The following is a 21978-nucleotide window of genomic DNA, read 5'->3' as shown; positions in this document are numbered from 1 at the left end:
TTTTCTGGTTGCTGGAGAAATGAACATACTCAGTGTGCCCCACTTGGGAAGGAGAGAGCATAATGAAGCCTGTGAAAGGACTTCTCCAGATTCAGACAATCTTTTTCCCTTACTGATCCTTTCACTGTAATAATCTTAGCTGTTAGGACGAATGTATGTTGGTCCTAGCAAATCACCTATCATGTGGATGGTGTTGGGGAGCCCTGAAACAATATCCAAAATGCTATCATTTTAACATGTAACCAATATAAAACATTATTAATGAGATATTTTACATTCTTTATTTCATACCAAGTCTTTGAAATCTGGGATCTATTTTTGTAATTATAGCACATTTCAATGTAGACTGGCTGCATTGTTAAGTGCTCACCAGCTACATGTGGCTGATGGACCCTGTACTGGGCAGCATGGGTAGTACAGATGTTGGGAGTAAATGTACTGAGGAAAAAAGTAAGAAGCCTAAAAGGCTTTCTTGCTAACTGCATCTTTGTATCAAGCGCTGATTTGAATTATTTGAAACAGTAAAACAGCCTTTGTAGGGTTGTTTTTTATTTTTCAAGTTTGAAAAGTTTTCAAAATAAAACAAATTTTAGAAACAAACTGAGGTTATATCTATAGATCGATAAAAAGCAACAGCACAGTCTACTTGTGGCAAATACCACTGCTGAACTCTTGACATTTCCCAATGCTCGAGGAATTCACTACACCCAAAATAACTCAACACTTTCTTTTATCCATTCAGTTTTCATTTTCCAAGTCAGTCGGGCCCCAGAAAGTGACTGTCACTTTGCATCCTTGTGGAGTCTGTCTCCACAACTCTTCTTTCTCCTCACTGTCACTTGTTTGGTTCAGACCTTCCTGGTTTCCCACCTCAATCATGGAAGTAACCTCCTAAGTAGCCTCCATGCCCCAATAAAAGTACAGCTCTGATTATATTATTTTGTAGTATAACATGCTTCAAAACTCCCCAATGCCTGTCTAAATAAAGCCTTTAGTTTAAAGGTCTTCAAATTCTAGCTTTAACCTACCTTTCCTAGTTCATTTCTCTCTGTTCTCCTTTCCACTACTTCTTGTGGGCCAAATTAACTCTGATTCTATACCTTTTTCATTATAGTACCTCTGCTGGAATAATAACCTCAATTAACATTTCTACCTTCTAAAATCTACCTACCCTCAAGGATAAACCCAAAGGACCTTCCTTCAAGGACTACTTGCTTCATAAACAATGCTGCCCACTAGAAGTAACTTTGATATTTAATAAGAAAGCACTTTGTTTTCTGTCTTAAATGGTCTTTGTCATAGCCAATCCTGTATTTACTTCATTTGCATATATGCCACCTCACTTAAGTGACTGTAAGATCCTTTAGGACAGGGACTGTATCATCCATTTTCGTATCTTCATAGCAAACACTTCATATTGTAAAAGTTAAATAAATGAATGGAAGGCAGGTAGGAAGACTGGTTGGCTAAAATTAACTTCATAACCCAACTGACCATCTGGCAATTCAAAAAGATCTTTAAAATTAAAGATAGAAGAGTTCAGCTACAGTAAAGACTGTATATGGTCACATACAACCACAATTTTAATATAGAATCCAAGGAATAATAATATAATACTTTGAAATTATAAGTAAAGGGTAAAATTAGTAATTTCCAAATTTCTCAAGAAAAATATCTGATAATATCTTACTGTTATATTGAAATATTTACTAACTTTGGATTTGCAAAAATCATATAGCTTATCATTATACCATACTCATCAGTCAGGACATAAAAGCTAAAACATTTGTCTCATGAGGACAATAGATATTATATACCACTTATTTTTTCAAATATATGTGATGGGAACATACACATGCAAGTGTATCCAGGAAGTCTGGGTGAGTCTTTAAATGGTAGTTTTCTTCATATAGGAGATGACTGTGAGGAAAGGAACCCATTAAACAGGCTAATCAGCCCTACCCAAATGTAGATTAAAGTTAAGGGCCATTCAAAACCAAGTCAAAAACATGATGGTGTAAAAGCAGTTTTTTGTCAAGCTAATGCAATATGATCTGCACTTACAATAAGCAAAATCAACAAAATAATTAGGAAATACTGACAAGTCACTTGTACTTTTATAGGAGAGACAAAAGCAGTGAACCATTTCGCCTTGTGAGGATTTGTTCACTTGAATTACCAAGGGTTTAAGGGAAGAATTCTAAAATCTGTTCTCAAAGTTTCTCCACCTATAAGCTGGGTCAGTGTGTCTACACATGAGCTACAACATCCTTTAATACTAAAAAGTTCCCACATGCTCATAAAACAGTAAAGATACCTTTAAAGACTTAGGCAATCAGAAAAAGACAAAATCCCCATTGTAACCACAAGGAAGATGTCTAAAGGATATGCACAGAAGGAAATCTAAATGTGTCACTACAAAAATCAACCAAGCACAAAAGAAGGCTGTGATGAAGGAAATAAGGGATAACAAAACTGTTAAGACATATAGAAATCAAACAGCAAAATTGCATAAGTCCTTCCTTATTAGTAATTACTTTAAATGTAAATGGATTAAACTCTCCATTCAAAAGGCAGAGATTAGCAGAAAAGATTAAAAAAACCAAGATCCAACTATATGATATTCTATAAGAGATTCACTTTAGATCCAGAGACATAATTAAGTTGAAAGTAAAAGGATGGAGAAAGATATTCCATACATATAGTTACCAAAAGAGAGCTGGGCTGGTGATACAAATACAGGCATATGTTGGAGATATTGCTGGTTTGGCTACAGGCTACTACAATGAAGTGGGTATTCAAGTACTCACATGAATTTTTTGGTTTCCTAGTGCATATAAAAGTTACATTTACATTTTACTGTAGTCTGTTAAGTGCGCAAGTAGCATTATATCTAAAAAACACAATGTACATACCTTAATTAAAAAACACTTTATTGCTAAAAAATGCTAACCACCATCTGAGCAAGTCTTTTTGCAATAGTAACATCAAAGATCACTGATGACCATAACAAATGCAATAATAATGAAAATATTTGAAATATTGTGAGAATTATCAAAACATGACAGAGAGAAATAAAGTGAGCAAATGTTAGAAAAATGGTGCCAATAGACTTGTTCAACACAGGGTTGCCACAAACCTTCAATTTGTGAAAAATACAGTACCTATAAAACGCAATAAAGTGCCGTGCAATAAAACAAGGTATGCCTATTATCAGACAAAAACAGACTTTAAGTCAAAACTGTTACAAGTGACAAAGGACACTGTACATTGATAAAAGGGTCAATTCACCAAGATATAATAATTATAAATGTATATGGACCAAAAATCAGAGCCCCAAAATATAAGAAGCAAACATTGTTAGAATTTAAGGGAAAATTAGACAGTTCTATGATAACAGTTGGAGACATCAATACTCCACTTTCAATAATGAATAAAACCACACAGAAGATCAATAAGGATGGAATTCCCTGGCGGTCCAGTGGTTAGGACTCTGCACTCTCACTGCCAAGGGCCTGGGTTCAATCCCTGGTTGGGGAACTAGGATCCCACAAGCCAAGCAGGATGGCCAAAAAAAAAAGGCCAGTAAGGAAATAAAGGACTTGAACAACACTATAAACCAATTGGACCTAACAGACATGTATAGAAAACCCCACCCAACAACAACAGAATATATTTTTCTCAAGTGCGCATTGAACATTCTCCAGGACAGACCATATGTTAGGCCAAAAAAAAAAAAAAAAAAAAGAAAATCTTAATTGTAAAAGATGGTCATAATACAAAATGTCTTTTCCAATAACAGTGAAATGAAACTAGAAATCAATAATAGAAGGAAAACTGGAAAATTCACAAATATGTGGAAAATAAACTACACACTCTTAACCAACCAATAGGTCAAAGAATATATCACAAGGGAAATTAGAAAACACCTAGAGACAAATGAAAATGAAAACACAACATACCAAAACTTACAGGAAGCAGCGAAAGCAGTGCTAAGAAGGAAATTTATAGCTATAAATGCCTACATTAAAAAAAGGAGACAAAAAAGGGAGAAAGACCTCAAATCAATAACTTAAAGAACTAGAAAAAGAAGAGCAAACTAAATTAAAAGTTCCATGCCTTTGTCAGAAGCATTAAAATAATAAAGATTAGAGCAGAGATAAATAAAACAGAGGAAAAAAGACACCAGAGAAAATAAAAACCACCAAACTTGGTTCTTTGAAAAGATCAACAAAATAGGCAGACTTTTAGATACAATGACTACGAAAAAGAGAAAAAAGAGATTAAAAAGACTCAAATTACTAAAATCAGACAAGTAAGTTGGGACATTAGTGTACATTTTACACATATACAAAGGATTAGAAAAGAATACTAAGAACAATTTGTATACCAAAAAAAAAGGCTAACCTAGATGAAACAGACAAATTCCTAGAAACACACAAACTACTGAAACTGAACAAAAAGAAAAAAATCTCAATAGATCTCTAACTAGCAAGGAGACTGAATCAGTAATCAAAAACCATTCAACAAAGAAAAGCCCTGGACCAGACGGCTTCTCTGGTGAATTCTACCAAACACATTAGAAAAATTAACACCAATCCTCAAACTCTTCCAAAAAGCTGGAGGAGAGATCACTTCTTACTCACTTATTGGCCAGCATTACTCTGATATCAAAGCCAGACAAAGATACTAGAAGAAAATAAAACTGTAGACCAATATCCCTTATGAATATCAATGCAAAAATATTCAACAAAATACTGGCACTGAATTCAGCAACATTTTAATATGATAACCAAGTGGGAGATAAGGATGGTTCAACATACAAAAATCAATCAATGTAATACACTGCAATAACAGAATGAAGGGGAAAAATCCACATGATCATCTCAAGTGAATCAGAAAAAGCATTTGACAAAACTGAACACCATTTCATGATAAAAACACTCAATAAAGTAGGAATAGAAGAACACTTCTTCAACATGATAAAGGCTATATATGAAAACCCCACAGCTAGTATCATACTCAATGGTGAAAGGTTGAAAGCTTTCTCCCTAAGATTAGGAACAAGACAAAAATGTCCACTTTCACTTCTATTCAATATAGTGTACTAGAAGTGCTAGCCAGAACAATTAGGCAAGAAAAGGAAATAAAAGCATCCAAATTGGAAATTGGAATTGGAAATCCAAATGATAAAGTTATCTCCATTTGCAGATGATATGATCTTACAAGTAAAACCCTAAAAGACCACACACACACACACACACACACACACACACACACACACACACACAGATTCAGAGCACATAAACTAATTTAGCAAAGTTGTAGCATACAAAATCAACAAAAATTAGTTACATCTCTACACACTAACAAGGAACAAATGGAACATTTACAACACATTGAAAAGAAGAAAATTCTTAGGAATAAATTTAACCAGGGAGATATAAGATGTACGATGAAAAGTACAAAATGTTGCTAAAAGAAATTAAAGACGACAAATAAGTGGGAAGATATCCTGGGTTCATGGATTGAAGACTTAATATTGTTAAGACGACAGTACTACTCAAAGCAATCCACAGATTCATTGTGATTCCCATCAAAATTCCAAAAGTATTTTTTGCAGAATAGAAAAACTTATTCTAAGATTCATGGAATCTCAAAGGACACTGAATAGTCAAAACAATCTTGAAAAAGAACAAATTTGGAAGACTCTTCCTAATTTCAAAACTTACTACAAAGCTACAGTAATCAAAACAGGTGGTACTGGCATTAGAACAGACAAATAGACCAACGGAATAGAGTAAAGAGCCCCTCAAATAAACCCTCACATGTATACAGTCAATTGATTTTTGACAAGGATAACAAGACTATTAAAAGGGGAAAGAACAGTCTTTTCAAGAAATGGTCCTGGGAAAACTGTATATTCACATGCAAAAGAATGAAGCTGGGCCCTTATCTTATACCATATTTAAAAATTAACATGAAATGGATCAAAGTCCTAAATGTAAGAGTGAAAACTATAAAGCTTTTAAAAGAAAACAGAGAAAAGGAGTGACGTCAGCAAGATGATGGTGCAAGTTCTCCCTTTGTCTCTCCCCTTCAGTCTACAACCAGTAAAACAACCATAACTCAACTCTGCCCAATAGACCAGATGCTGGAGAATTGCAGACATCTGTATATCTAAAGGTGGGTGGACTGGAACACAAAGAGGAGGCAGCACTCAGGGAACAGCAGAGTCACTGCCTGTGATCTCTGCCACTTTGTTTCTATGGCTGAGCCTGCAACCCCAGAGAACCTGGTAGCGGCAGGGGAGGCGGCCATACAACACTCGCCTCCTGGCTGCAGTGGTACCTGCAGCCACAGGGAACCAACGTTACTGGGACCTGCAACCCCAGCTCCCTTCTTCCCCTCCCCCTACTCCCATGGTAGCAGAGCCTGCAACTCAGTAGACCCTGGACGTGCTGGAGGTGCCCGCAATCCCAGTGTCCCAGGTGGCGATGCCAACAGCAGCAAGGCACCAACAACCCTGGAGGCACAAGCGATGACAATAAAGAAGATGCCAACGAACAAACTGCCGATCCTCAAATGTATAACCAGAGGTAGCTCCAGTAAAAGAAACCAAAAACTTGTGTTATAGTGCCACCTACTGGAAAACTAAAGAAAGGCCTCAAATTACTAAACTGTTGAACCCTTAGAATCAAGTGGGGTGGGAGGCGGGGTCCAGTGCGTAAGGCTCTGCACTCCCAATGCAGGAGGCCTGGGTTTGATCCCTGGTCAGGGAGCTGGATCCTGCATGCACGCTGCAACTCGGAGTCCGCATGCCTCAACTAAGAAGTCCGCAAAAAAGCCTGCATGCCGCAACTAAAAGATCCCACATGCAGCAACGAGGGTCCTGCGTGCTGCAACTAAGACCCGGTGCAGGCTAAATAAATAAATATTAAAAAAAAAAAAAAGAATCAAGTGTGGCGGGGGGAAGCTTTGTTACTTCAAATGTGCGACCAGAGGAACAACTCATCAAGCACAATGACGAATCACGGTAACACCATATCACAAAAAGAAAACGAAAGTCCTCCAGAAACCAAACTTAAAGTATCAAAATAATGTGATCTGACAGAGGATCCAAATTAGCCGTCACAAAGAAACTCAACCAGCTACAAGAAAACTCAGAAAGGCAGCTCAATGTACTCAGGAATAAACTAATGAACAGAGGTAATACTGTATCAAAGTGACTGAAACTCTAAAAAAAAACCAAACAGAAATTCTGGAGTTGAAGAACTTAATAAATCAGATGAAGAAAGCACTGGAAAGACAGCAGACCATATGGAAGCTCGAAGATAGAAATCTAGAAATGAAACAGGTAGAAAAGGAGAGAATTAAGACCAAAAAATGAGGAAATTCTATGAGAACTATCTAACCCTATTAGGAAGGGCAACGTTAAGATAATGGGTATCCCAGAAGGAGAAGGAGTCAGAGAGTTTATTTAAATAATAGCTGAGAACTTTCCAAACCTGAAGAAGGAACTGTACATACAAGTCCATGAAGCTAAAAGAACATCTAATTACCTCAATACAGAAAGATCTTCTCCAAGACACATTGTATTAAAACTGTTGAAACTCAATGACAAAGAAAGAATTTTAAAGGCAGCCAAAGGGAAAAAAAGATGGTAACCTACAAAGGAACCCCCATTAAGCAAGCTATCAGCAGATTTCTCAGTAGAAACTCTACAGGCCAGGAGGGTGTTATGACCCACTCAAAATATTGAAAGACAAAAACTGTCAGTCAAGAATAGTCTTTCCAGCAAAATTATCATTCAGATATGAAGGAGAAATATAGGCTTTTCCCCAGACAAACAAAACCTAAGGGAGTTGATCAACTCTAGACATGCTTTACAAAAATGTTGAAAGGAACTCTTCTACCTGAAATGAAAAGGCAAAAGTATACAAAACTTTGAGTAAGGTGATAGACAGAATCAGAAAATTGCAACTCTGTATCAGAATAGGTTGTTAAATACTTGATCATAACATAAGGCTTAAAGGAAAAAAAACTGTAAAAATAACTATAGCTACTTCAATTTGGTAACAAACTCACAACATAAAAAGAAATAATTGGGACATCTAAAACACAAAAGGGGAGAAGGAAAAGGTCAGGACTCATATAGGCAAATGAAAACAAGATGTTATCAACAGAAAAAAAGAGTATTTTAACTATGTGATATTTTTATACAAACCTTATAGGAACAACAAAACATAAAAACAGAGGAAACTGAGAAAACATACTAGAAAATGACCAAACTAAAATAGCAGACAGAAACACAAGGAAAAAAACCACAACGGAGATACAGACCAACCAGAAAACAAAAAATAAAATGGCAGTACTATGTCCTGATTTACCAATAATCACCCTAAATGTAAATGGACTGAATTCACCAATCAAAAAGCAGAGTGGCTGGACGAATTAAAAAGCAAGACCCAACCATATGCTGCCTCCAGGAGACTCACTCAGCTTTAAAGACAAACATAGGCTCAAAGTGAAGGGATAGAAGATGATACTCCAAGCAAATGACAGCCATGGAAATCAGGTGTAGCCATACTCATATCAGATAAAACAGACTTCAAGCCAAAAAAGGTAACAAGAGACAAAGATGGACATTATGTAATGATAAAGGGGACAATTCATCAAGAAGATGTAAGTTATTCATATATATGCTAACATAGGAGCACCAAATTATATAAAGCAATTAACAGACCTAAAGGGAGAAACTGACAGCAACACCATAATAGGGGATTTTAACACCCCACATACATCAAAGGATAGGTCATCCAGACAAAAAGTCAACAAGGAAAAGTACACTTAAATGAAAAGTTAGACCAGAAGGACTTGATAGATTTGTACAAAACATTCTATCCAAATGCATTCTTCTCAAGTGCACATGAAATATTCTCAAGGATAGACCATATGTTGGGACACAAACAAATCTCAGCAAATTTAAGAATGAAATCATATCAAGTATCTTTTCTGAGCACAACACTATGAAATTAGGTATCAACCAGAAGAAGAAAGCTGGAAAAATCATAAATTTGTGAAGAACAAATGCTACTGAACAAGAATTAGATCAGCAAAAACATCAAAGGAAAAATTTAAAAATACCTGAAAATAAATGAAAATGAAAATACGACATACCAAATCTATAGGGATGCAGCAAAAGCAATACTAAGAGGGAAGGTTATAGTGATACAGGCCTGCCCTGAGAAACATGAAAATTCTCAAATAAATCTAAACTTACATCTAAAGGAACTAGAAAAAGAAGAATGACCAAAGCCCAAAGTCAGTAGAAGGAAAGAACTAATGAAGATCAAAGCAGAAATAAGTGAAACAGAGACCAAAAAGACAATAGAAAAGATCAATGAAACTAACAGCTTGTCCTTTGAAAAGATAAAATTGACAAACTGTTTGCTAGACTATGAAAAAAAGAGAGAAGGCTCTGATAAAAGGAGAAATAACAAGGATACCACAGAAATATAAAGGATTATAAGAGAATATTATGAATAGCTGTATGACAACAAATTGGACAACCTAGAAGAAATGGACAAATTCTTAGAATATCCAACCTTCCAAGACTGAACCATAAAGAAATAGAAAATTTTAATAGACTCATCTCCAGTAAAGTGGTTGAAACAGTAAACAAAAATTCCCCCAAAACAGAAGTCCAGGACGAGACGGCTTTACAATGTGAATTCTACCAATCATTCAAAGATTTAATACCTATCTCTCAATCTCTTCTAACAAATTAAAGAAGAGGGAATACTTCCTACTCATTCTACTAGGTCAGCATTACCCTGATATCAAAACCAGGCAAGGACACCACAAAAAAATTATAGGTTCATCTCTGATGAACACAGATGCAAAAATACTCAATAAAATATTAGCAAACCATACATTAAAAGGATCATATACCATGATCAAGTGGGATTTACCCTAGGGATGCATCCATAAATTAATGTGATACACCTCATGAACAAAATGAAGGATAAAAACCATGATTATTTCAATAGATGAAGAAGCATCTGACAAGATTTAATACCCATTTATGACAAAAAACTCTCAATAAAATAGGTATAGAAGGCATGTACCGAAAACATAATAAAGGCCATATATGACAAATGCACATCTAACATCATGCTCAATGATGAAAACTTAAAGCTATTCCTCTAATACCAGGAACAAGGCAAGGATGCCCAATCTCGCTACTCTTATTCAACATAGTATTGGAAGTCCTAGCAAGAGCAATTAGTCAAGAAAAAAAAATAAAAGGTATCCATATTGGAAAAGAAGAGGTAAAACTGTAACTATTTGTGGATGACATGATTTTATATATAGAATACTCCAAAAAATTCACTAGGGACTTCCCTGGTGGCACAGTGGTTAAGAATCCACCTGCCAATGCAGGGGACATGGGTTCGAGCCCTGGTTTGGGAAGATCTCACATGCCGTGGAGCAACTAAGCCCGTGCACCACAACTACTGAGCCTGCACTCTAGAGCCCACGAGCCACAACTACTGAGCCCACGCACCACAACTACTGAAACCCGCATGCCCTAGAGCCCATGCACTGCAACTACTGAGGCCCATGCACTCTAGAGCCCATAAGTCACAACTACTGAGCCCATATGCTCTAGGGCCCATGTGCCACAACTACTGAGCCCTCATGCTGCAACGACTGAAGCCTGCGTGCCTAGAGTCCATGCTCCGCAACAAGGGAAGCCACGGCAATAAGTCCATGCACCTCAACGAAGAGTAGCCCCTGCTCACCGCAACTAGAGAAAGCCCACATACAGCAACGAAGACCCAATGCAGCCAAACAAATAAATAAAATTCAGGGACTTCCCTGGTGGCACAGGGGTTAAGACTCCACGCTCCCAAGCATGGGGCCTGGGTCGATTCCTGGTCAGGGAACTAGATCCCACATGCATGCTGCAACTAAGGAGCTGGCAAGCCACAACTAAGACCCAGTGCAACCAAATAAAAAATAAATATATTTTTAAAAATTCACCAAAAAACTTTTGGAAATAATAAATGAATATAGTGAAGTTGCAGGGTATAAAATTAATATTCAACCATCTGGTGCATTTCTATACACTAATAACAAACTAACAGAGCAGTTAAGAAAAGAATCCCATTTACAATCACAACAAAAAGAATATAATACTTAAGTGTAAACTTAACTAAGGAGGTGTAAGACCTCTACAGTGAAAACCATAAGACCTGTTGAAAGAAACTGAAGACACAAATAAATGGAAATGTATTCTGTGCTCATGGACTGGAAGAATTAATATTGTTAAAATGTCCACATTACATAAAGCAAGCTACAGATTCAATGCAATCCCTATCAAATGCCCAAGAACATTTTCACAGAAACAGAACAAAAAATTCTAAAATTTATATGGAAACACAGAAGACCCTGAATAGTCAAAGCTATGCTGAGAAAAAAGAACAAAGCTGGAGGTATCACACTCCCTGATTTCAAATTATATTACAAAGCTGTAGTATTCAAAATAGCATGTTATTTGTAGAAAACAGACACAGAGGTTAATGGAACAGAACTGAGAGCCCAGAAATAAACCCACACATATATGAACAAGTAATTTACAACAAAGAAGCAAAGAATACACAATGGAGAAAGAATAGTCTCTTCAATAAATGGCACTGGGAAAACTGGACAGCCACATGCAAAAGAATGAAACTAGACCACTACCTCACACCACACACACAAATCAACTCCAAATGGATTAAATACTTGAATGTAAGACCTGAAACCATAAAACTCCTTGATGAAAATAAGCAGTACACTCTTTCATCTTGGTCTTAGCAACATTTTTCTGGATATGTCTCCTCAGGCAAGGGAAATAAAAGCAAAAATATAAAGTGAGGGCTTCCCTGGTGGTGCAGTGGTTGAGAGTCCGCCTACCGATGCAGGGGACACGGGTTCATGCCCCGGTCAGGGAGGATCCCACATGCCACGGAGCGGCTGGGCCCGTGAGCCATGGCTGCTGAGCCTGCGCGTCTGGAGCCTGTGCTCCGCGATGGGAGAGGCCACAGCAGTGAGAGGCCCGCGTACCTTAAAAAAAAAAAAAAAAAAAAAAATATATATATATATAAATATATATAAAGTGAGACTAAATCAAACTAAAAAGCTTTTGTACAGGAGAGAAAACCATCAACAACATGAAAATACAACTTACTGAACAGAAGATATTTGCAAATCATATATCCAAGAAGGGGTTAATATCCAAAATAATAGAAATAATTCATACAACTCAACAACAAAAAACAAACAACTGGATTAAAAAAATGGGCAGAGGTATTGAACAGACATTTTCCCAAAGAAGATATACAAATGGCCAACAAGCACATGAAAAAATGCTCAACATTACTAATTATTAGGGAAATGCAAATCAAAACAATGAGATATCACTCACACCAATCAGAATGGCTATTATCAAAAAGACAAGAGATAATAAATGTTAGAGAAGATGTGAAGAAAAGGGAACCCTCATACAGTGTTGGAAGAAATGTAAATCGTTGCAACCATTATGGAAAAAAGTATGGAGATTTGTCAAAAAATTAAGAACCAGAACTACCATATGATCCAGCTATTCCACTTCTGGGTATTTATCCAAAGAATAAGACTAATTTGAAAAGATTTATGCACCTGTGTTCATCACATCATTATTTACAATAGCCAAGATATGGAAAGAACCTAAAGCCCTACTGATGGATGAATGGATAAAGAAGATGTGGCATATATATATATATATTCAATTGAATACTACTCAACCATAAGAAAAGATGAAATCTTAACATTTGCAACAACATGGATAGACCTTGAGGGTATTACGCTAAGTGAAATAAGTCAGATGAATAAAGACAAATACCATATGATTTCACTCATATGTGGATTAAAAACAAAGAAACAAAGAAACACACAAAGAACAGATCAAACCAAACCAAACCAAAACCACAGATACAGAGAACAGAGTAGTTAATGGGGGGTAGGGAGGGCAAATGGGTAAAGGGGGTCAACTGTATGGTGACAGATGGAAACTAAACTTTGGTGGTGAGTATGCTGTAGGGTATACAGAAATCAAAATATTAACACTGTACACATGAAACATATGTTATAAATCAATAAAAAAATTGTTACCAAATTAAAAAACATAGAGGAAAAGCTTCATAACGTTGTCTTTGGCAATGATTTCTGGATTATGACACTCAAAGCACAGACAAAAGAAAAAATAGACAAACTACATCAAACTTTTGTATCTCAAAGTACACAATCAAGACAGTGAAAAGATAATGCACAGAATGTGAAAAAAATACTTGCTAATCATGTATCTGATGAGAGATTAATAATCAGAATACATAAAGAACTTCTACAACTTAACAAAAAAACAACTACCAAGTCAAAAACTGAGTAAAGGACTAAATACAGGCATACCACACTTCCAGACCACCACAATAAAGCAAATATTGCAATAAAGCGAGTTATATTAAGTTTTTGGTTTCCCACTGCATATAAAAGTTACTTTTACACTATGCTGTATTATACTATGTAACAGCATTATGTCTAAGAAAACAATGTACATAAATTAGAAATATTTTATTGCTAAAAAATGCTAATCTGATCCTTTAGCAAGTCATAATCTTTTTGCAACAGTAACATCAAAGATCACTGATCACAGATCACCATAATAAACATAATGAAAAAGTTTGTAATGTTATGAGAATTACTAAAATGTAACACAGAAACACGAAGTGAGAAAATGCTGTTGAAAAAATGGCGTTGATAGACTTGCTCAACGCAGGGTACCCACAGACCTTCAACGTGTAGAAACTGTAGTATCTGTGAAGTGCAATAAAGTGCAATAAAATGATGTATGCCTGTAGACATTTCACCAAAGAAGGTATACAAGTGGCCAAGAAGCGTGAAAAGATGCTCAACATCACTCATCATTAGGGAAATACAAATTGGAATCACAATGAAAAAAAAATCACACTTTATAGCCATTAGGATGGTTATTATCAAAAAAACAAAAAATAAAGTTTTGGTGAGGATGGGGACCAACCCTGCTGCATTGCTGGAGGGAATGTAAAATGGCACAGCTGTGAAAACGGTTGGTGATCCTTAAAAATTTAAATATAGAATATCCATATGATCTAGCAATTCTACTTCTAGGCATAGTATATACAGCAAAGAACCGAAAGCAGAGACTCAAAGAGATAACTGTATACTAATGTTCATAGCAGCTTTATTCATAATAGCCTAAAAGTAGAAACAACTCAATTGTTCATCAACAGATGAAAGGATAAACAAAAATGTGGTATTATACGCATATGGAATATTATTCAGCCTTGAAAAGGACTGAAATTATTAGAAACGTTATGCTAAGTAAAATAAGTCAGATACAAAAGGACAAATATTCCATTTATATGAGGTACCCAGAATAGGGAAATTCATGGAGATAGAAAGCAGACTAGAGGTTACCTGGGGGTGGGGGAATAGGGGCATGGGAATTATTATTTAATGGGTATGGAATTTCAATTTGGGATGTTACATAAGTTCCAGAGATGGATAGTAGTGATGGTTGTATGATGTTGTGAATGTACTTAGTGCCACTGAATTGTACACTTAAAAATGGCTGAGAGTGCATTTTATCATAATTTTAAAAAATATACAACCATTCTGGAAGGGTATTTGGCAAACTATGAAAGATTTACATCCTTTTACATCAGTAATCCCACTTCTAGGAATCTATCCAGAGGATATACCTCCAAGAATATGAAAATACATATGCATAACATTATTCATTGTAACAGTATGCTTGTAATTGCAAAATACTGTAAATAACCCATATGCCCATAAACTGAAAGACTGAATAAAGTATGTACATACAATGTACTACAGGGTTGGCCAAAAGGTTCATTTTTTTCTGTAAGATGGCTCTAGTAGCACTTAGTTGTCTTTAACTTCATTTGAAACAATTTTGTTAGATTGTGACAGCTGTCATATCAGTGTGCATTTAAAAAAAGACTTAACAAAATTGGTGAATTTTTGTGTAGCCATTTTAATATTGAAGATGAAAGAAAAAAAGCAACATTTTTGGCATATTATGCTTTATTATTTCAAGAAATGTAAAAACGCAACTGAAACGCAAAAAAAGATTTGTGCCAGTGTATGGAGAAGGTGCTGTGACTGATCAAACATGTCAAAAGCGGTTTGTGAAGTTTTGTGCTGGAGATTTCTCACTGGACGATGCTCCACAGTCGGTAGACCAGTTGTAGTGATCAAATTGAGAGATTAATTGAGAACAATCAATGTTATACAACGTGGGAGATAGCCAACATATTCAAAATATCTAAATCAAGCACTGAAAATCATTTGCACCAGCCTGGTTATATTAATTTCTCTGACATTTGGGTTCTACATAAGCTAAGCGAAAAAACCCTTCTTGACTGTATTTCCACATGTGATTCTGTACTTGAATGTAATGAAAACGTTCCGTTTTTAAAACAAATTGTGATGGGCGATGAAAAGTGGATACTGTACAATAATGTGGAACAGAAGAGATCGTGGGGCAAGAGAAATGAACCACTACCAACCACAGCAAAGGCTGGTCTTCATCCAAAGAGGGTGATGTTGAGTATATGGTAGGATTGGAAGGGAGTCCTCTATTATGAACTTCTTCCAGAAAACCAAACGATTAATTCCAACAAGTACTGCTCCCAATTAGAGCAAATGAAAGCAGCACTCGACGAAAAAGCATCCAGAATTAGTCAACAGAAAATGCATAATCTTCCATCATGATAATGCAAGGCCACGTGTTTCTTTGATGACCAGGCAAAAACTGTTACAGCCTAGCTAGGAAGTTCTGATTCATCCACCGCATTCATCAGACATTGCACCTCCGGATTTCCATTTATTTAGGTCTTTACAAAATTCTCTTAATAGAAAAACTTTCAATTCCCTGGAAGACTGTAAAAGGCAGCAGGTACAGTTCTTTGCTCAAAAAGATAAAAATTTTGGGAAGATAGAATTATGAAGTTGCCTGAAAAATGGCAGAAGGTAGTGGAACAAAAGGATGAATATGTTGTTCAATAAAGTTCTTGGTGAAAATGAAAAATATGTCTTTTATTTTTACTTAAAAACCAAAGGCACTTTTTGGCCAACCCAATAACTATGGAGTTGTAAATAATAAAGATGATCTCTATGAACTGATATGGAGTGATTTCCAGGATATACTGTTAAGTGAAAGAAGCAAAGTGCAAAGAGTATAATATGCTTGTTATGTAAGAAAAAAGAAGCTATGAGAAAATACACATGTATCAGCTCTTTTGTGTAAAAAGAAATGCATGATGGATACACCAGGGACTAATGTGATTAGTTACCAGCAGAGAGTTGGTAGGAATGGAGTGCAAAGAATTGGGGGTGGGACTGGCACAGGAGAGGTGAGAAAGGTACAATATTTGAGTGTATCTTTTTGTAGAGCTCTCTTTGAATAATGGCAATATTCCAGGTACTCTGAAAATAAAAACAATTTAAAGTAACCATGATGAGGGTGGGGGGGACACAAAACAAAATATAAACAGTCACAACAGTCACAAATGAACCTAAGTGTACTACAGATGAACCACACGCAAAGGAGAGAGGAAGACAACTAACCTAAGTAAATGGAACACCATATTTTGACAGCATGGCTCAAGATAAAAAGAACTGCACACAAATAGTGTACTCTGTTAGGAAATTTCTAACAGGGATATGGGTTAGCAATCCTAAAATTACTTTATGTGTATCCTAGGATTGAACAAATAAATATACCATGGATAATTAGAGCCAGATTTCTCACTAGAAGAGAAGGAAAGGGCTTTTTGGAAACATGGTTGGTTCTAAGGCTTGGGCAAGGAAAACACAAGTTGAGCCTGGTTCAGCCTGCGGAACAGAAAGTAAGGAAGTGATTAAAAAAAATAATGGGCTTATTATCCAAAGCGTACAGGAGGCAACCTGAAGGAGCTCCCAATGGCCAAAGCCAGGACTCTGAGCAATAAAGTAACTTTTATTATAGAGTAACATATATATATTATATATAAAATAATAGAGTAAAATGAGCTCATACTGACACAAATAACTGAATAAATCAATGAAGGAAAAAGAACAGCTCTTCTTCACAGAATTATAATTAAGTGTAGAAGGAATGATGGAAACAGAAAACCACCATTAGGTAAATACTGCAGCAATAACTATTACAGGCAGAAATCATTAACAGATGCTAAAATTAGTGAGCAAAAGGATATTTGCATACTCTCAAAGAAACTTATTAATTAGAAAGGAAAAATTATTGTTTATAGTGGAGAAATGTGGCAGACAGTACCTTAAGGAAGTGATCCAAGTTAGTGTAAGGCAAACCACATTACGTACCCTACCTCACTGGTATGATGTACTGAGAAAGGTGGAATGTGATTTCTATGGTATTCTTGACAGAAATGCATAACCTCAATTGAATCCATGAGAGAACATCGGACAAACCTAAATCAATGGGCATTCTAAGTAGCTGGTCAGTGCTCTTCAAATGCATCCAGGTCATTAAAGACTGACGAAGTGTCACAAATGGAAGAGACTAAAGGAGACATGACAATTAAAGGCAATGTGGGATCTTGGATCAGAAAAGGACATTAATGGGAAAACTACTGATTTCTCAGTAAGATCTCTATATTGGTTAATAATATTCCATCAGTGTTAATATTCAGTTTTCCAACGGTTTTGTAAGATGTTAACATTAAGGGAATCTGAGTGAAGGGCACAGGAGAACTCTACTATTTTTACAACTTTCTATAAGCTTAAAATTACTTTAAAAGTTTAAAAAAAAAAACCAGTCAATCTAAATCTCTGGGGAACATGGTTTGGTGGATTCACATTATTCACCAAGCTGAATTCATACTACTGATAATTATTTTTAATTTTGAAAATCTTGAGAGGTCTCTACTTTTTGCACTATCATATGTTTATATCTTTATAATAGGTAGTGTTTCAACTTATGCATTACCATGTCTTTTTTCACGCCTGACAGTCAGTTCCTTAAGAATACATACTAAGACCTAGTTACTTCTACATTCTGTGACTAGCAGTCTTTGTCTAAAGGAAATGCTCTGTAATTGTATTCTGAATAAATGATTAAGTAAAAGATCTCAATGCTATAGGAATTATTTACTTACGCTCCACAAAGGAAGTAAAGAGCATTCTGAACCTGCTAAGCCGACTACCTTCATCAGCCCACATCCGTATCACCCCAACTCCTGTTTTAAGCATTACATCGTTGGCCACAGTGCTGCAAAACTTGGCCTTCAGATTTTCAATAGAACTGCTCCCATCGTAGACTGCAACGAAATTTCTCTTGCATTCATTTGAGTGCTCCATCTGATAATCTAGGAACCTCAAATAAATCTGTAACATGAAAACAAAGAAAAAGTGCTTTTAAAAAGATACATTAAATTTTCTAGTTCTATTATCCAATCAATATGTAAGTTAAAACTGCATTGAGTTATAACACCTGACAGAAAAACAATAGCTAAAAGGATGATGCCTAAGTAGATAAAAGAACTAAGACTAATGGTCTGTTTCTTTGGTTGTCTTAATAATGAAACCAAGCATTAAGGAACCTAGTTTGTGTTGTGTCTGTAAAGAGAAATTTTTTGCTCCATGACTATCTTACATGTTTTCCTTGTTATAAAAGCAAACTCGTGGTACTGAGAAACTGGGAAAATAAAAGAAACATAATTCTATTACTCTAACAATTATTGTGATAAACTTTTTTTTCTTCACATCTAATAAAAATTTATTTTATTTATTTTTGGCTGTGTTGGGTCTTCGTTGCTGCGCGCGCTTTCTCTAGTTGCGGCGAGCAGGGGCTACTCTCGTTGCAGGGCCCGTGCTTCTCATTGTGGTGGCTTCTCTTGCTGTGGAGCATGGGCTCTAGATGTGCGGGCTTCAGCAGTTGTGGTGCACGGGCTTAGTTGCTCCGTGGCATGTGGGATCTTCCCGCACCAGGGATCGAACCCATGTCCCCTGCATTGGCAGGTGGATTCTTAACCACTGCACCACCAGGGAAGTTGCTCTTCACATTTTCAAAACCTAAGTTTAATTGTAAAATACACACATCCTGCTTTTGCTGCAACACATCAAAACTTACCTATACTCTTCATAACTGTAATCGTTCCCATGTCTTGTCATTTATTTACCCACTATCTCACTGTTGCACATTTAAGTGGTTTTAAGATTTTACTCCATAAATTAACAATTTCTACACTTTCAGTCAGAGAGATTTAAACTGGAGTTTCAAAATACGCACTATTATAGTTTTCTATTTTGCTTAGTATCCCCCTTCCTCAAATTTTATAGGCAGCTTGCTACCTGGCACTAAGTTACTCTTAAAATGTGCCTGACCCATTCTTATTTGAAGAGTTCCATTGGATTGTAGGCTTAGAAAGACCTTGAGCATAATCTCCAAAAGAACAGAATGAAATAGGTATTATTCTTTATGGGCTGGAAGGAAATTAAGGCTCACAGGGATTAAGGAACTTGCCCAAGGTTACTTAGGGCGAGGATTTGAACCTAGGTTGCTCTGACTCTTAAACTGTACGTTCTTCCCATTCCCTGGGATGCCTTCTATGTGTGCAGGCACACACACACACATACTCTCTCATACACAGTTCACCTTTTGGCTCTACTTGTTCATAGGTAACTCTACAATTAAATACAATAATATTTTAGTGAATGAAGAATGAAGACTTCTTTGATTGCCTTTGGAGACATCTAGTGGGTATTCACCTGCTGGTTGCTATCCTGGAGGTAGTAGTATGATGCCACACCCATTCTTTATTTTAAAGGGCTTCATAAAACAAAAATGTCAGATATTTTTCCCCTTAAAATACCTTGAGGACATAAAACTAAGAACAAAAACTCAAAAATACAGCTCAGAGTTAAATTTTGACTAGTAACTTTGGCTTATTTGAAATGACCAATTAGCCACTTTCAAGAGACTGGTGGAAAATCACCAGTAATGGATTTCCATTTCAAAATTTCATAAAACCTCCAAAAATATATTTTAACACAGAAGCAATGTGTTTGCTTAAAATATACCATTTGTTTTCATTACTTTCTTCTTCATTCATATAACCAAAACATACTGCCCATGGTTCTCTGGCAGTATCACTACTACTGTAATTATTTGTCTTCTCCATTAGATTGTACGGTCTTCTAATGAGTGTATCACATGCTAATTCTATCCAGTACAATTCTTGCTGACAGCAATTAATGAAAAAGTGACTAGGTTTATAAAACCTAGTTTGGTAGAGCTAAATACCAAGAAAATAATCAGGAAGTCTGAAGTATTTACTTTTTTTTTTTTTAACTGAAGAAACATGGTACTTGTATAAGGCCATAGTAAATGCTCTTTAAATATATAACTTTTAAAAGTCAAGGTTTTAAGGCAAGTCATATGACAAGAATGACATTCTTTTCTATTGTGAATACAGTTAAATACTGGTTAATAGTTTAATTCAACTGATCTTCAGAAAATATTTCTAACAATATGAGGCTGACAAATTGCAATGGGTGGAGGGGGACACAAACTACTCTACTCTCATCTAAATTACAGGAGACGAGATCTTTTAGTAAACATAAGCACTCTTGGCCTCTTACCCACTCCTATACCCTCCCCAGGGAAGTGGAGAGAGTCACTTGGATGGGGGGGAATTTGGTCCCTTTTTCCTTCCCTCTTTCCCTGGACCAGCGAGTACGAGAAACAGTGACCTGGGTAAGTGGGTCTCTTCTGCAGATGCACTTTCCCTGGATGGGACGGTTCAGTCTTGACTGAGGTAGGAGGTGGATCTAGTGGGTAGGGAATAAGCAAGTCTAGTTTGATTCTCTCACTAAGTTGCTTCCCCTAGCCTTTAGTGTAATAAAGGGGCTAGTCTGAATCTCCATGTTCTCAACTGGTTCGTAACTCTAGTGGGGAAAAAAACGCTTTTTACTAGAGCCCCCAAAGGCCCCAAAAGAAATGCAATGAAATCCTCAGAAAGCTGTTATTTTTATGGAAAGGCCACTGATAAAAATAGACTAAAACACTACTTACATACTCAACACCAATGACTTCTTTTGTATATATAAGTGAATATTTCTTCAACATCACCCATGAAGTACTTTACCCCATTTTGAGTACTCAAGGGTTATGGTGGTCTTTCATATTTTTTCTTTTAAAGTACTCAAATAAAATCATCTGCTTACTTTCTTATTTAACACAATTTTAAAAATTTGACCCACTTTTTACAAAATAAATTTATTTATTTTTGGCTGCACTGGGTCTTCGTTGTGGCACGTGGGCATCCTCTAGTTGCAGTGAGAGGGGGCTACTCTTCGTTGTGGTGCGAGGGCTTCTCACTGCAGTGGCTTCTCTTGTTGCAGAGCACAGGCTCTAGGTGTGTGGGCTTCAGTAGTTGTGGCACACAGGCTCAGCAGTTGTGGCTCACGGGCCCTAGAGCATGCGGGCTCAGTAATTGTGGCTTGTGGGCTCTAGAGCGCAGGCTCAGTAGTCGTGGCACACGGGCTTATTTGCTCTGTGGCACGTGGGATCTTCCCAGACCAGGGCTCGACCCATGTCCCCTGCACTGGCAGGCAGATTCTTAACCACTGCGCCACCAGGGAAGTCCCTTGATCCACTTTCCATGTCAACTGTGAACAGTACTTTTTATGTTAACTTTAAAAAATCGACTTACTTTTATTAATAAAGAGTAACATTCTCCACTATTCAACATTCTAGGTCACATTCCTAAAAAATTTACGAATATAGAATCATTTCTTCATTAAGTATTTCAAGAAAGAGCAAGATCTAAAGTATTAACTTCACTTAAGCATTTAAATACTTAACTATTA

General features: G+C 36.3%; 1 protein-coding gene across 1 annotated transcript in view; it reads right to left on the bottom strand.

The window, feature by feature from the left end:
* NETO2 (neuropilin and tolloid like 2) overlaps positions 1-21978 on the bottom strand; it is a 68881-nt gene that overhangs the window by 6991 nt on the left and 39912 nt on the right. Inside the window, exon 7 of the mRNA XM_073795664.1 lies at positions 18264-18492. Within this exon, the coding sequence (XP_073651765.1) occupies positions 18264-18492 (229 nt within the window). The remainder of the gene's footprint in view (positions 1-18263; positions 18493-21978) is intronic.

This window comes from Tursiops truncatus, chromosome 19 (assembly GCF_011762595.2).
Source record: "Tursiops truncatus isolate mTurTru1 chromosome 19, mTurTru1.mat.Y, whole genome shotgun sequence".
NCBI lineage: Eukaryota > Metazoa > Chordata > Mammalia > Artiodactyla > Delphinidae > Tursiops > Tursiops truncatus.
This window is presented reverse-complemented; position numbering and strand designations above follow the sequence as displayed.